The sequence below is a fragment of the Electrophorus electricus genome, chromosome 16 (assembly GCF_041902795.1).
Source record: "Electrophorus electricus isolate QZ-2024a chromosome 16, ASM4190279v1, whole genome shotgun sequence".
In the NCBI taxonomy this organism is placed as follows: domain Eukaryota; kingdom Metazoa; phylum Chordata; class Actinopteri; order Gymnotiformes; family Gymnotidae; genus Electrophorus; species Electrophorus electricus.
The window spans coordinates 13,323,555-13,337,354 of record NC_137512.1 but is presented as its reverse complement, the minus strand read 5'-3'; the positions used below and the strand labels follow the sequence as shown (position 1 = coordinate 13,337,354).

At 41.5% G+C, this 13,800-nt stretch overlaps 2 protein-coding genes across 6 annotated transcripts in view; one reads left to right on the top strand and one right to left on the bottom strand.

Annotated features, from left to right (window-relative positions):
• The first annotated feature begins 325 nt into the window (after positions 1 to 325).
• Positions 326 to 6,931, top strand: znf711 (zinc finger protein 711). 3 transcript variants are annotated; one of them, XM_027004900.3, is made up of 9 exons: positions 327 to 510; positions 1,582 to 1,666; positions 1,842 to 1,923; positions 2,295 to 2,777; positions 3,045 to 3,203; positions 3,526 to 3,663; positions 4,065 to 4,202; positions 4,388 to 4,531; positions 4,887 to 6,931. In XM_027004900.3, the coding sequence occupies exons 3-9, from the start codon at positions 1,845 to 1,847 to the stop codon at positions 6,062 to 6,064; spliced, it is 2,319 nt and encodes a 772-aa protein (XP_026860701.1). In that variant the 5' UTR covers positions 327 to 510; positions 1,582 to 1,666; positions 1,842 to 1,844; the 3' UTR covers positions 6,065 to 6,931. The 3 variants fall into 3 exon arrangements, with proteins under 3 accessions (XP_081554677.1, XP_026860701.1, XP_026860699.1); XM_027004898.3 differs by having other exon boundaries at positions 328 to 510; positions 1,824 to 1,923; XM_081698551.1 differs by lacking the exon at positions 4,388 to 4,531 and having other exon boundaries at positions 326 to 510; positions 1,824 to 1,923.
• Positions 6,932 to 8,833: 1,902 nt separating this feature from the next.
• Positions 8,834 to 13,800, bottom strand: part of frmpd3 (FERM and PDZ domain containing 3) — an 83,997-nt gene continuing 79,030 nt past the window's right edge. For all 3 annotated transcript variants that reach the window (XM_027004892.3, XM_027004896.3, XM_027004895.3), the window contains one exon: positions 8,834 to 13,575. In XM_027004892.3, the coding sequence (XP_026860693.3) occupies positions 10,805 to 13,575 (2,771 nt within the window). In that variant the 3' untranslated portion in view covers positions 8,834 to 10,804. The remainder of the gene's footprint in view (positions 13,576 to 13,800) is intronic.

The window sequence follows — 13,800 nt, the reverse complement described above, 5'->3', positions numbered from 1 at the left end:
TTTACTGTGCTTTATTTCTGCAGTCACTCTTCCATTTGACTAGCAAAAAGTGAACATGTAAGAATTGGAAATTTAATTGCACCTGTGTGGCTATAAGCCATATAATGACATGTTTTAAACTGCTATTTAGAAGAATTTAACTGGCGCTTTAAGATTCTGAACCTGTACCTTTTAATTAATCTGATCATCTCCGTGATATGGCAAAGCATCCCTTGAGTATGCCTGGATCAATATTTCACCATGTCAACAAAGATGCTGCTATAATTCTCTAAGAAGTGACGTAGATAGACAGGGATCAGCAGTGAGCGAGGCCGCGCGCGTATTGTCTACCCCCCTCCCTCCCTGTTGTCAAGGTGCAGCCTGATTGGCTCAGGCCTGGAAAAGATTGCTCGGGGATTCAGAATGTACAGGCCGCAGAAGCAGTACCATTGGAAAATAACGCAAAACTAATTGGGACATATTCAGTAGAATAGGAGGATTGTCAACACGGCGAAGGGAATCAAGGACCAGGTAAAATTGTGTGAATTGATGCCAGATGTTATCAAAACTTTAGTCGTGGGCCCACACGGCCTGTTTGGGCCTTGCCAAGCCATGTCGGAAAGCAAAACAAAGCTCGGGGAAGGGCCTTAGCTGCCTAGCTAGCTAGCTAACGCTATTTGTGATAGCCAGTCGAGTGTTTAGATACAAGTTCATCGCATACAGAACTAACGGGGTTTTGTGCGATTAAACTGAGTTTTCATGGCAGGTTTTAATGTGACTTTAAAGTAAGCGGTTGTCCGTCTTGTTGGCTAGTGCCTCCAATGCTAACTAGCATTAACTTAAAATGGCGGAATTCAAGATGTCGGTTGCGGTTGCAGCAGATTCCGCTCTGCAGCAACATCTAGCTACCGTAAACTAGGCGCTAGGTAGGCACGTTCTCTTTTTTGTACGTTCGTGGTGTCCTAGTTTGGTGTTTGCTTTTGCGAAGGCTGGTAGTCAACAGGTGAAGTAAATAAAAAAACCAAACAACATCTAGTTTTGCATAAACCTAATGAAACGGAGTGGTTCACGCAGTAGCAGTACATGTTTCCGTGATTGCACGCGCTAGCACGCGTTGGCCATGATTTCTGCTGGCTGCTGTGCTGCAAAGGGCTATGGGTAGACATCGGCATAGTCAGAGGGGGGTGGTGGATTAAACATTAAAATGACAATCGGTGTAACAGTAACAAACCCTGTAACCAGCTATTTGACACTGGACGTTTGGCAGTTGGCAGTCTGTTTTTAAACGAGGTGATAATGTGCACGCTTCTTCTGGCGATGGGGAAATGACCTGTGTTTATCAGAGGCGGAAACATTACGTCACTTTGGAAATTCCCCTCAGAACGTTAAAACAAGTTTGGAGACGGTTGTTGTGTAGATTACATGGGCATTTACACATATCAAACACAGCTTAGCCTAGACCAACCAGCGAGGGTATATTGACTTTTAATGGATATATCGTGTTGGCGTGTTGCAGTGATTACTATTTTGCACAGTAATGTCCATTTTACAGTGCAAGATGCTGTGACTGGGTCATTATTACTGACCCATTTTCTTTCTCAGGTGTTTTCCTCCCAAATGACACAAGCACTGCTCAGCTTTTTTGATGCTTTTACAAGAATTAAACAAATAGACATCAAATGTGAAGGTATGTTTATAAAATTTGTAATAATGATTCCTTTCAATGTGGGTATAATTTTTCAGAAAGTTATACAGTGACAAACACATTACACTTGTTTGTATGTTTTATGTTTTTGGTTTTTTTTTTGCTCGCTGTTTCTTCTTTTTTGCCTTGGTAAATATAGCGTTCTGAAAAACAACAGATAATGGATCAAGGTGGAGGGGTGTTAGAGCTTCACACGCAGGATTTGAAAATGCCCCATGCAATGATAATGCAAGACTTTGGTAAGCGAAAATCATAGAAAATGTTAGTATTCTGCGACATAGGGTGTGTGAATGTGTAAAAAAGCGATATTTGTAAAGCGTCCTTGAGAAAGGCGCTACATATATATATATAAATATATAAATAAAGATATATAAAATATTTATCATTATTAACAAATGATAAGCAGCAGGGTACAAACAGGCAACACAAGCTTCTATTTTGGGTTCTTATTAAGATTATAATCTTGATATGTCCATCATCATTGAAAACAATCAATTTTAAGCAATCAATCTGATGATTATAGCACTAACTTTAATGTGCATCCCTAATACTGTGTGTATATTATTTTGCAGTGGTTTGTTTTGATATTAAGGCTTTGTGATCACTGCAGTTGCAGGCATGGGGGGCATGGCCCACATAGATGGTGAGCACATTGTGGTGTCAGTCCCTGAAGCTGTACTGGTGTCTGATGTGGTGACTGATGAGGGGGTCCTGCTGGAGCATGGCCTGGAGGCTGAGGTTGTCGAGGGTCCTGACATAGGCCATGAAGACGTCATCGCTGCTGAGGGCGTGATCATGTCTGAATCCATTCTGGGTGCCGAGGTGGCCATTGAGGAGGCTTTGGACACTGATCACCATGTCCTGGCTGCCGATCTGATTGAAGAGACTGTGCCCGACCAGGTGTTTGTGGCTGACCTCATGTCTACGCATGAGGATAGCCCTCTGGACCACGAACTTGTGTCTGAGGAGGTGATGGTCACCGACACGGAGACTGTCGTTCAGGAGCATGAGACCATGTCATCCAGCGTCACTCTTAAGGCTGATGATGATGAGGATGGCAAAAGTACCTCAGAAGACTACCTCATGATCTCATGTTAGTGCACAGTAACCTACCACAGGGTTGCCTGACCCTTCTTTTGGACACTCCCTTTGCGATCTTGGTCCAGGTCAAATCTAATATACATTGTTCAAACAATACAATTCTCATAAAGACTTTGATTCATTTGTTAGATTGGCACTAAATTTAGGAACTTGAACATCGCCAAGAACAAAGGTTTAAAGATCAGTACAAGGCACAGTGCCAGATGCACCAGATAATAATCTGACCTTACTTATTCTTCTTTCTCTCCCTGACTTTTAGTGGATGATGTGGGGGAGAAGTTGGATATTGGTGATACGCCATTAAAGATTAGCACGGAGGTCAGCCAGGACGATGATGGATCCAAGGAGGATGAGTTTGGATCTGAGGTCATCAAAGTGTACATCTTTAAGGCCGAAGGGGATGAAGATGTGGAAATAGGTGACATTTTACAAATTCCTGGGCAATCTGAAGGCACATTAGTGTTTCAGAGAAGCTTTTGTCGCCATTTATAGTTCTGTCACAAAACAAAACAAATGTCATATTACATTTTGTGCACCAAGTGATTGTGTATAGCAATACAGAAATGTATTACCCTAGAGATTATTTTCCTCATCTTTCTTTTATTGCTGATATGGTTAAAAAACACCTCCCTGGCTTTGCTTAGGTTTTGTATTGCCCAATCTCAAAATATGCCAAAAAGACAAAAACCTTTTGTGAAGCCCTGATAAAGCTTGAAACCTTTTTTCTTATTTTGGTGTAGGTGGGACAGAGGTGGTTGCAGATAGCGATTTCCCCAATGGGCATGCAGTGCTGGAGCCAGCGAGCACTGGCCGGCTGCCCAGGGAGAAGATGGTCTACATGGCAGTGAAGGACAGCAGCCAAGGCGACGTTGACATGAGTGAGTTCTTTGGAAGATCAGGGGGATGGAACTATGGAACCATATGGTGCTAGCCAGTAATAGCAAGGCATTATTGTACACTGGCAGATGTCTGGGTTTCTGCACTGTATGGAATATTCTCCATGCTGTAGTTTGAGGATTCTTGTATACCCCTTCAGTGCTGGAGAGTTTCATCTACCCTAGCAACATGCCTGAACTCTTGTATAACTTAGAGGTATATAAATAGTGGATATTTGTAGATATACTTTATTGATAGTGACAGCTCTATAGTCATATTAAATTACATAATATCTTGAGAAATGAAAGAGAATTGAAAAGCAATACAGTGCTGTAAAATTGAAAAATTCCATTTCCTTAGTATGTTAACCTGTGTATGAAAAGTTTATGCATTCTGGGCATAGATGTTTCGGAGATGACTGACCAGGTGTACATGGAGGTGATTGTTGGGGAGGACGAAGCTCCTGCCATCCAGGAAACACAGCTGGATGACTCGCCATCTGACAAGACCTTTGTTCCTGTGGCATGGGCAGCTGCTTATGGTTTGTAATTTAGCCTTTGTTCCATGCAATCTTTTGAACCTTAACCCAGTCATAGTTATTTTTTTATTCAGTCCCATAGATACACCTTAATGATTTGCAAGTAAATGTGTTCTCTTTTCATCTGTGTAAATATTACATTTGAACAGATGTTTGATTGCAGGTGAAAATGTGATGTGTCACTGCAGGTAACAATCTGGAGTCTCGTTTAGAAACTAAGAATGGTGCTGCCACACCCTACCTGCAAATCAGCGACAGCATTAGCACAAGTCGAGTTCTTAAACAAAAGATAAAGAAGAAGAAGAAGGGAGAGACGCGGCAGTGCCAGACTGGTATGACGGGGTTTCAGCAAACAAGCAGTAGAAACAGGGTTTTTGCCAAGACATGACGTTAGGGCAAAAGTAAGCAGTAGTAAGCCTAAAGTCCTAAACTTCTGATTTCTAAACCATATTAAGCAGGTTAACAGTACCTTTGTATTAATCTTCATACATCTTCATAACCCACAGTCAGATCGAGTATAATTACCACAAGGAGGCAGTTGGGAAGAAAAGAAAATGTAAATACTTTGTTAATTATTTGGTTTGTTAATGTTGACTAGTTAAATTGTTAGTTAAGGGAACTTTACATTAAAGTGTTACTCCTTTTTTAATAATTTAATAATTTATTTGAATATCGTCTCCATTTCAGCTGTAATTATCGGCCCTGATGGCCAGCCACTGACCGTCTACCCATGTCACATATGTGGCAAGAAGTTCAAGTCACGAGGGTTCCTGAAGCGCCACATGAAGAACCACCCGGACCACATGTTCAAAAAAAAATACCAGTGCACAGACTGCGACTTCACCACCAACAAGAAGGCCAGCTTCCATAACCACCTGGAGGGCCACAAGCTCCTGGTGAAGAGCGAGAGGGTGCCCGAGTACACGGAATATACGCGGCACTACCGTGAGGCCAGCCCGCTCAGTCCCAACAAGCTCATCCTCCGTGACAAGGAGCCCAAGCTGCACAGGTGCAAGTACTGCGAGTACGAGACAGCTGAGCAGGGCCTGCTCAACCGCCACCTGCTGGCCGTGCATAGCAAGACATTCGCACATGTGTGCGTGGAGTGTGCAAAAGGCTTCCGGCACCCGTCCGAGCTGCGCAAGCACATGCGGACGCACACGGGCGAGAAACCGTACCGCTGCCAGCACTGCGAGTTCCGCTGCGCTGACCAGTCTAACCTAAAGACTCATGTCAAGAGCAAGCACGGTGCCGAGCTGCCGTTCAAGTGCGGCCACTGCCCACAGGCGTTTTCCGACGACAAGGAGCTGCAAAGGCACATGGAGATCTTCCAGGGCCACAAGACGCACCAGTGCCCACACTGTGAGCACAAGAGCACCAACTCGAGCGACCTGAAGCGCCATGTCATCTCTGTGCACACCAAGGACTTCCCGCATAAGTGTGATGTATGCGAGAAGGGCTTCCACCGGCCGTCAGAGCTGAAGAAACATGCGGAGACGCACAAGGGCAACAAGGTGCACCAGTGTAGGCACTGCGACTTTAAAATCTCGGACCCTTTCACATTGAGCAGGCACATCCTGTCCGTGCACACCAAGGACCTGCCGTTCAAGTGCAAACGCTGCAAGCGTGGCTTCCGGCAACAAGGCGAACTCAAGAAACACATGAAGACGCACAGCGGGCGCAAGGTCTACCAGTGCCAGTACTGCGAGTACAACACTGCAGACGCATCGGGCTTCAAGCGCCATGTCATCTCCATCCACACTAAGGACTATCCGCACAGGTGTGACTACTGCAAGAAGGGCTTCCGGCGACCCTCCGAAAAGAACCAGCACATAATGCGGCATCACAAAGAGACACTCATGTAACATGTCACCCCACAGCTCTTCTCCCAATCCCTAAAACTAGAGCCCAAATTACACTGAGGAAAAAAAGGGAAGGGAATGCTACAGATTAGCTAAGTAATTAATGACACAATTATAACTGTTATCCACCTTTTGCCCTGCAGGTTTGTGTTTTTTGTGTTTTTTGGGCTGCTTTTTTTTTTTTTTTTTTTTTTTTTTTTTGTTTGTTTGTTTGTTTTTTTTAGCTTTTCAAATAACCTTTCAAGGCCACTTGCCATGTTCCTGAAGCAGACTGGGCTGTAAATGTGTGAAACTAGGCAGTAACAGTCACTGTTGTCATTTTATCATTGTCCACAAATTTACTGCAAGAAAACCACTGATTGGGTAGTATCTCAAATGTCTATATTTTTGAATCTTCTTTGCTGAAATGGTGCAAGTAAAACAATGTCCTTAATGTTAATTGGGTAAGTGATGCTTGAAGTGCTGTCATTTAAAAGAAAGCACAGTATGACATTTTACAAGGATCCCTGTGATCACTTTGGTGTGGGCTGCAATGTACTCCATCAGCCAGTGTTTTACCAGCTAGCAGTGTGCCTGCCCCCCCCCCCCCCCTTTTTTTTTAATTTTTTTTTTAGCAATCTCAGTCATCATGTTGAGTTTCACTAGGTCATCTGTGGTATCTGAATTCTCTACTTTTGCATGTTTACATATGTATTATGCAGCATGCATATGTAAACATGTATATGTGCAAATAGTTAACAACATGCTCACTCTGAGTAGTCTTTCAATGGCAACCAGTAATATTTTTTTTCCTGATGAATTTTATGATGGGCTCTTAATCTTGGTCAAAAATTGAAGTCACTGTAGTTGGAATAAATATTTTAGCTGTTACCTTTGTGAATGCCACTACTTAATGTGTACGTATAATCACATGCAACACATGTAATTGGCAAAGGTGCATATATTGCCAACTATTTTGGATTTTGACTTGGTCATGCCTTATCTGTATTGTATTTTTTTCTTGCACTGAATTCAGTAAATCAAAAGTGATTATTATTTTTTTTAACAGGTCTCAATTGTGCAGTTAAGTTACATTTAATGACAAGTGAAACTCTTATTCAAAGTGCATCAGTTCTTTTTTTGTTCCAAATCCAATTTTCTGTACTGGGTAAACGTACCTAATCATGGCAGACTTTACCAACTGAACTAACCTAGGTCCATTATGTCAGTAACTGCTTTCATTTTGATTTTAGCTTTGAGCACTGTAGAAATACCAACAAATCTCCACCTGAAATACTATGTGCTGCAAAAGTAACTTGGTTCTTGGTTCGTCTTGGTTCATACCAAGATGTCATACCTGATATTAGCCCAACTGTCATGATTCTGTTAGTGTGACAAGCTAAAATTACAGGGATGATACAGGTATATTCTGCAATTTTTCCTTGTCATATATGAACAATTTATTACAGGCAAATTTAACAGCAGCACTACCAATATCAGTCAAAAACTGGGCACCACATGAACTGCATGGTTTGCTGTTTTTTCTAAGTTGACACCTAATATTCAGATAAAGCCCTTCTTGAGTAGGGTAAAGAATATTTGACCAGTGGAAACAATGTTATGCATAGCATGGCATTGGAGGTCCACAGTGTGCCTAAAGAGTGTGTGCTCTCATTTTGCCACGGTGCATGCTGTTTGTAACACCTTTTAATTAAAGCAACTAATTAATTTAACTAAATAAAACAGTTGGACATGTCAGTGCATGTATAGAATAGCATTAGTGGACTTGCGTATCCATGCAGGATGTCTTGGTGTAATTATAGACCAGTGGCTCTAAATCCCAGGCCAGAGAATCCCAGTTTTTCTGGGAGTAACAGAATTTGTTTATGAAGGCCTTGATTATTTAATTGTAATGATGTCTGATTACTTAAAGAATTGAGCTAGGTGTGATCTGGGATTTAGAACTTTTGTTTTGCATGAAAGAGCTGGACTCTGATTCATTTTTTTTCCTGCATTATTCATAGCATAATGGTATGAAGGAACCACTGGACCGTTTCTCTAGTAGGGTAACCCACATTTGTTAAAATTACTGCTTAGTTTGAAATGTTCATTAAGAAAGTTCTGTTGCACATTATTGTTTGTTTTTTTTTTTTGGTTTTTATTTTTTTTTATTTATTTATTTTTATTGTTCATGTGAGGATCACAACTCACTACCCTCGGGGATCTCTACCATCCTGATCTGTTTTTTAAGGATGAAACTTGTCGCAATATCATCATCTTGCTTCTCCTATATTTTCATAATTCCTTACAGAACAAAATATTATTCAGCAATGTTTTATAAATGCACACTGCTGAACAGTCGACAGTGTAGTTTACGGTAATATATTTGGAGTGTTATTTCCGAAAATTGCTTTCTGAGCTAGTCATTTGAATACCCCTTCAGCTTGAGATTGCTACAGTACATTTATTACAGAGTCAGTGGCAAAGATTACAGTTGATAATTCACATGTCATTGCGCCACCAGATACAGAGACACTTGCCACAAAAATTCAGGGCACGTCTCATGAGAGGGCAGCATTTTTCCTGTGTACCGATACCCATTTTATCTGTGAACTCAAAGCAAACTTCTAATTTTCATTATTTCCATTTTTAAAAATAACTATATATGTTAACACCATTAGAGAAAAAAAATCTTGTCATATTAAATGAAACCGTATAAACATTTAAAACTGAACAAACATTTAAATTAATGTCAATAATTTAGATATTGGTGGCAAAACTTGGCTGAAAAAATTTAAACTTTAGTATTCTTTATTGCTTTTAAACATGACCTTACACACAGACATAAGACCATAGTGAGCACAAATGCTTTTGACAAAAACTCAAAAAGTTAAGATGGCTACATATACATAAAAAGAAAGTTCATGAAACACGGGGACAAAACACATTTGGCAATGCAGCCAAACCATAAAAAATGTCAAAAATATTTTGAACTATGAGGAAATGTAGTTATGTATTTTATAAAAATAAACATGTCCCAGGTTGGATTTTTATAATATATTCTGTAAAATATAGATACTATTTAACTATAATACATGACTATTATAAATGATAATTTACAGTCATGTTATATTTCCCTTTCTTTACAAAACAGTGAAGGATTTGGACAAATCTTCACAATGCTAGTACTGAATATTCTCAAAATGGTTTTAAGCATCACAAATGTCTCATATCCTTTACAATGTTTTTACAGTTTAAATAGAGAAGAGTACACTTTAATTTGAATTCTCACTTCAGAACATTGATTCTGTGTTCCCTTTGACAATACCCATGTCCAATAACAGTCATTCAGCAAATTGTGTACTCAACAGCATTTGTTTCATATAAATTCCAGATAAAAGAATAGGGGGTTAAATATGCAAGGCAACAGAACAAAAGTAGCTTTCATAATAAACCATGACTAAAGATTCATTATGATGGTTCTTAATGAGGTCATTTAAATCAGAAATTAGAAGAGAAGACAGAAGTTTTCAGACAGAAAACAGCTGTGGATTTTATTAAAATACATATAAAACTACTCTGTGGGATTCTTTAATATTCTCTGGAGTGCACAATGGATGACATCACAAGAAATTTAAAAAATAGAAGAGTAAATATGGGGAAAGCTGAAACATCTTTGAACATTAATCTTTATATTTATGTCTTTATATATTAAAAAGGCAGAACCTTTTGGCCACCATTACATCTGTACGTGTATAGAAACAGTTTAATCTTTTAGACATAATTTTAATGCAAGCATGAAGTGTGAAATGAAAGATGAAATTCAGGGGTTTTATCACATTTTTCCAAGCTAAAATATTTCTGCCAGGAACACTGGTGTGGTGCTATATTAGTATGGTGCATTTGATGTGACAGAGTGAAAGTACACAACTTTGTGCGTGCTTATGAGAGAAGTGTTTTGTATTTTGAGTGAGGCCGAGTTGATTTAATTCACGATGGGTAATACTGAAAGGAATTCATATTAGCGAGTTTGGAAGTCTGCTACATTGTCTGCTCCGAGCAGGTGTTCCATTTCGCCACCTTGTGAGCTGGCCCTAGTTGGTCTATGAACATCCTTTTCAATCATGGCAATTTGGACTTTTGTGGTGATACAAATCGAAATATTGACTGTGATATTGCAACAAGGGAATACTCAAGTTCATGTCACAACAATCAAAATTGTACAAACAAGCACATCACCAAATAACCATCGCTTTCGCTACCTATTTCACAGAATCTTATACTTAACATTTCCTCTGAAAAATTTAATCCAGGGCACATATTTCAGATTATGTATTATTATTTAGGAATATTTATTACAGATTTTATTTTATTTTTTACATATTGTAAAATTACTCCAGATTTATTCTTTAAATATAGGTATCATTAAACATGTTCAAAAACTTGAGTCTTTAACAAGGACAACAACCTGTATGAAAAAGTTTTAAGTATGTAGCCCTGTTGGTCATCCATAGAGCAGGGGGCAGAGGATGGTTCTATTGTTCTTCCTCCTGGGCTCAAACAAGTGGAAGGTGGATAGAGGTCCTCAGCAAAGAGAGAGAGCAACATAGTGCTGGCAAACCTCTGTAAACATGTAATGGCGCTAGTTTGGCAGATAGTGAATCATGGAAAGATCGGTTAATATGTAAACAAAACAATTGACCAGGAGTGTTGTATAACATTACTCATGCCAAGTATGACATCCCCTTGTGCAAAAAGGGTGCGTTACTTGCTGGGCAAGGTTTTAATGGGCCTAGTAAGGGAGCCCAGATTGGTGGAGGTGGATAGTTGTGGACTTGCGCTCTTTGTGGGCAAGCTGCTGGAGTGTCCCATTGCCTCTTCAGCAGCCCGAAGAAGCAGAGTGTAGTTCACTGCAACCTCTTCTACCTTTCGCAAGAGCTGTAGCTTTTGGTTCTCAGATCGTACGCCACGCACCAACCGAATGAATGTCTGAGTTAGGCTGCACAACACTTGGAAACTGGCTGTGACAGCACTTAACATTCGTGAAGGACTTTTCTCAACACTTGCCACCCGGCGGCATGATGCTCTAAACTCTTTGAAGCGGACTGCAAGCTCTTGCTTGTACTCTGCCAGCTTTGCTGGAGGCATGCGAGGTTCGCTCTCATTCTGGGGACTGTTGGCACACTGTCGTAAAATAGAGAGCAGCTCATTAGCATCAAGTTGTGCATTTAAAAAGCCATCAGGTAGGCTGAAAGTTTTTCCCTGCAGGGAATGCACTCGTGCCAAACTACTTTCCAAATTTCCACAGGCCCGTAGGTCAATCTCCTGAGTTTGTGGTTCCTCCTCCTCTTCGTCTTCTTCTTCTCCACTGCAATCCTCAGCATCAAGTACCTGCAATGTCTTGCTGACTACAGGCATAGCTCTTGAATCCAGCTGCATTCCAGGCAAGACCTGAAGAGGAATGGAATATGACAGTTCATCTTTTTCACTGCTCTCATCAGCAGCCTCGCACTTACGGTAGCAGAAACAAAAGGAGCAACATTTTTCCCTGTCCTCACTGTCTTCGCTTGGCAAGCCAAGTAGAACCTCAGTGCCATCTCGACCCTCACGAAGAATTTCTTCACCTTGGATAAAGAATACTCCCTTCTTTTTGACATCTCCACCTTGAGTATGAATGGGTTCCACTGGAGTTGGAAGTCTCAGTCCTGTAGCCCTAACTCTTTCCATTTCCTTTTCCAAGCTTTTTGTTTTGGTAGGTTTGACCTCAGCATAAAGGGGTGTGCTGTCATTGTTATCAATCTCTCCTATACTATACCGCCTTTGTAGCTTCTTGTACTGTGGTGCTCCAGTGCATTCTGAGCGGGACGTACACATGGGTAAACAGGACGTGGGTGTGTCTTTGGGCTCCCTTGATTCCAAGCTTGTGGAGCGGATTCGTGTGGTCTTGATCTCTAAAGACTGGGGCCGCCTAGGCCCCTCTTGAGCATGTGGTGATTTGGGCTTTACAGGGGGAGTTTTGGAGATGGTCCTCTCTCTTCCTCTGTTTTCCACTGCAGAACCTACTGGAGTATCAGGGAGACGCATTCCCCTGCACAACCTTTTGCAATCACAGCTACGTCGCTGCTCTCGTGAGATCCCAGGGACTTTCTGCACTGGACTTGTACGCAGCTGGCAAGCACATGGAGTACCCGAGGGGACAGGAGATGAGCCCTGGGGCAAGAACTCTCCTTGTGATGTTTTGGGCTTTAGAAGCTCCTCCAGGAACTCAAGTTCATATTGCCTCACCTTCTGAAGCTGTGCTCGGCGTTCATCTGTCTCCCGCCGCAGTCGGGCAGGGAATGTGGCAGAGAGCAGATTTCTGATACTTGAAAATGGAGCGCTACGCTGAGACTTGACTTTGCTGTTTGCCTGCTTCTTATACTCTGCCCCAGGTATAGTTGCACCCTTTTCTCCACAGCTCAAAACATGAGTTGTGTCTACTAGAACAGGCACATTTTTAGTGTTGTTCTGTGGTTCAGCAGAGACTTTACTCTTCAAGCTCTCTGACTTGACCTCAAGTAAATCTTTCCTTTCCATTTTCACTGGCATGACTGGGGAATACTTTGCTGTGGGAAGGGCTTTAGGTTTAGGTACATTTTTATCAGGTGTCCTTGCTGCACTGTCTTTGTTGCTGGCTAACTGAAGTCCTTTGGCACGAAGACGCTCATCATCAGTTGGAGAGCATGAGTGAAACACTACTACTTTTTGTGCCTGTGGGTCTTTCAGTCGCAGTTGTGGTCCAGACTCTGCTCGAACTGGACATGTGCAGAACAAGTCATCAGCTGGCAGTAGGCCCTTTGAACTTGAAGGCTTATTGGTCTCACTCGAGGCAGTCTCGGCATCTTGGCATATGTTTGTTGCAGAAATCTTGGCAGAAGCAGTTCTGTCCACAGGCAAGAGAATAGGTAAGGCTTTGTCGGTAGTTTCTGGGGTTGAGTGCCCAGAACTTTTCTCTTTTCCTTTTTCAGAGGTGCCAGGGGTCAATTTACCATCTTTAGATGAAGGTGACTTCTCCTCTTTGCTGACTTCAGAAGTGCTCTCTTGGTCAAGAACTTTGGATTCCTCATTTGCCTGAGGAACAAGCTCTGCAGTGCACTCTTTGGTGGGTTCTGATTTGGCTTTTTCTGCATCCAGTTCAGTCTTTATTACATGTTGGGTCTTACTTTGCTCCTTGGGAGTTCCAGAGGGTGTAGTCCCTTTCAGGGGCATAGTTTTACTGAGAATCACAGGTTTCGATGGGCAACTAGCACGGATTTGACTCATGGAAAAAGCTCCTCCTCCAATTGCCTGCGTTGTGCAGCCAGGGATTGTCAAAGGGAAATCACGATGGCTGAAGATTCGCTCCTTGTTTATGTGATGAGCAAATAGGTAGGCTTGGTTCTGATGCTGCTTCATGGCAGACACCATCTCTGAGACATCAGTTAGCTCTGATGAGTTGGTCTCATGTCCAGAATCGAGGGATGACTCTGGAGTAATTGCAGCCAGTACAATCAACCCTGTGAAAGATAGAAAACAAAATACAATCAGGTTCATAATGGTAAGACCTTAAACAAATTAAAAGCAGGTCAGCGTTATGTATGGCCTCACTAGAACCTCTCCAGTTATAGTCCAACAACAAGGCCTTTAGTTTTGCAATTGCCCTTACTAAAAAGCCTAATTTCTGTTTGCCAAACTTTCCTTAAGAAAACTCAAAGCTAATCCTGAGGTATCTATTATCATTT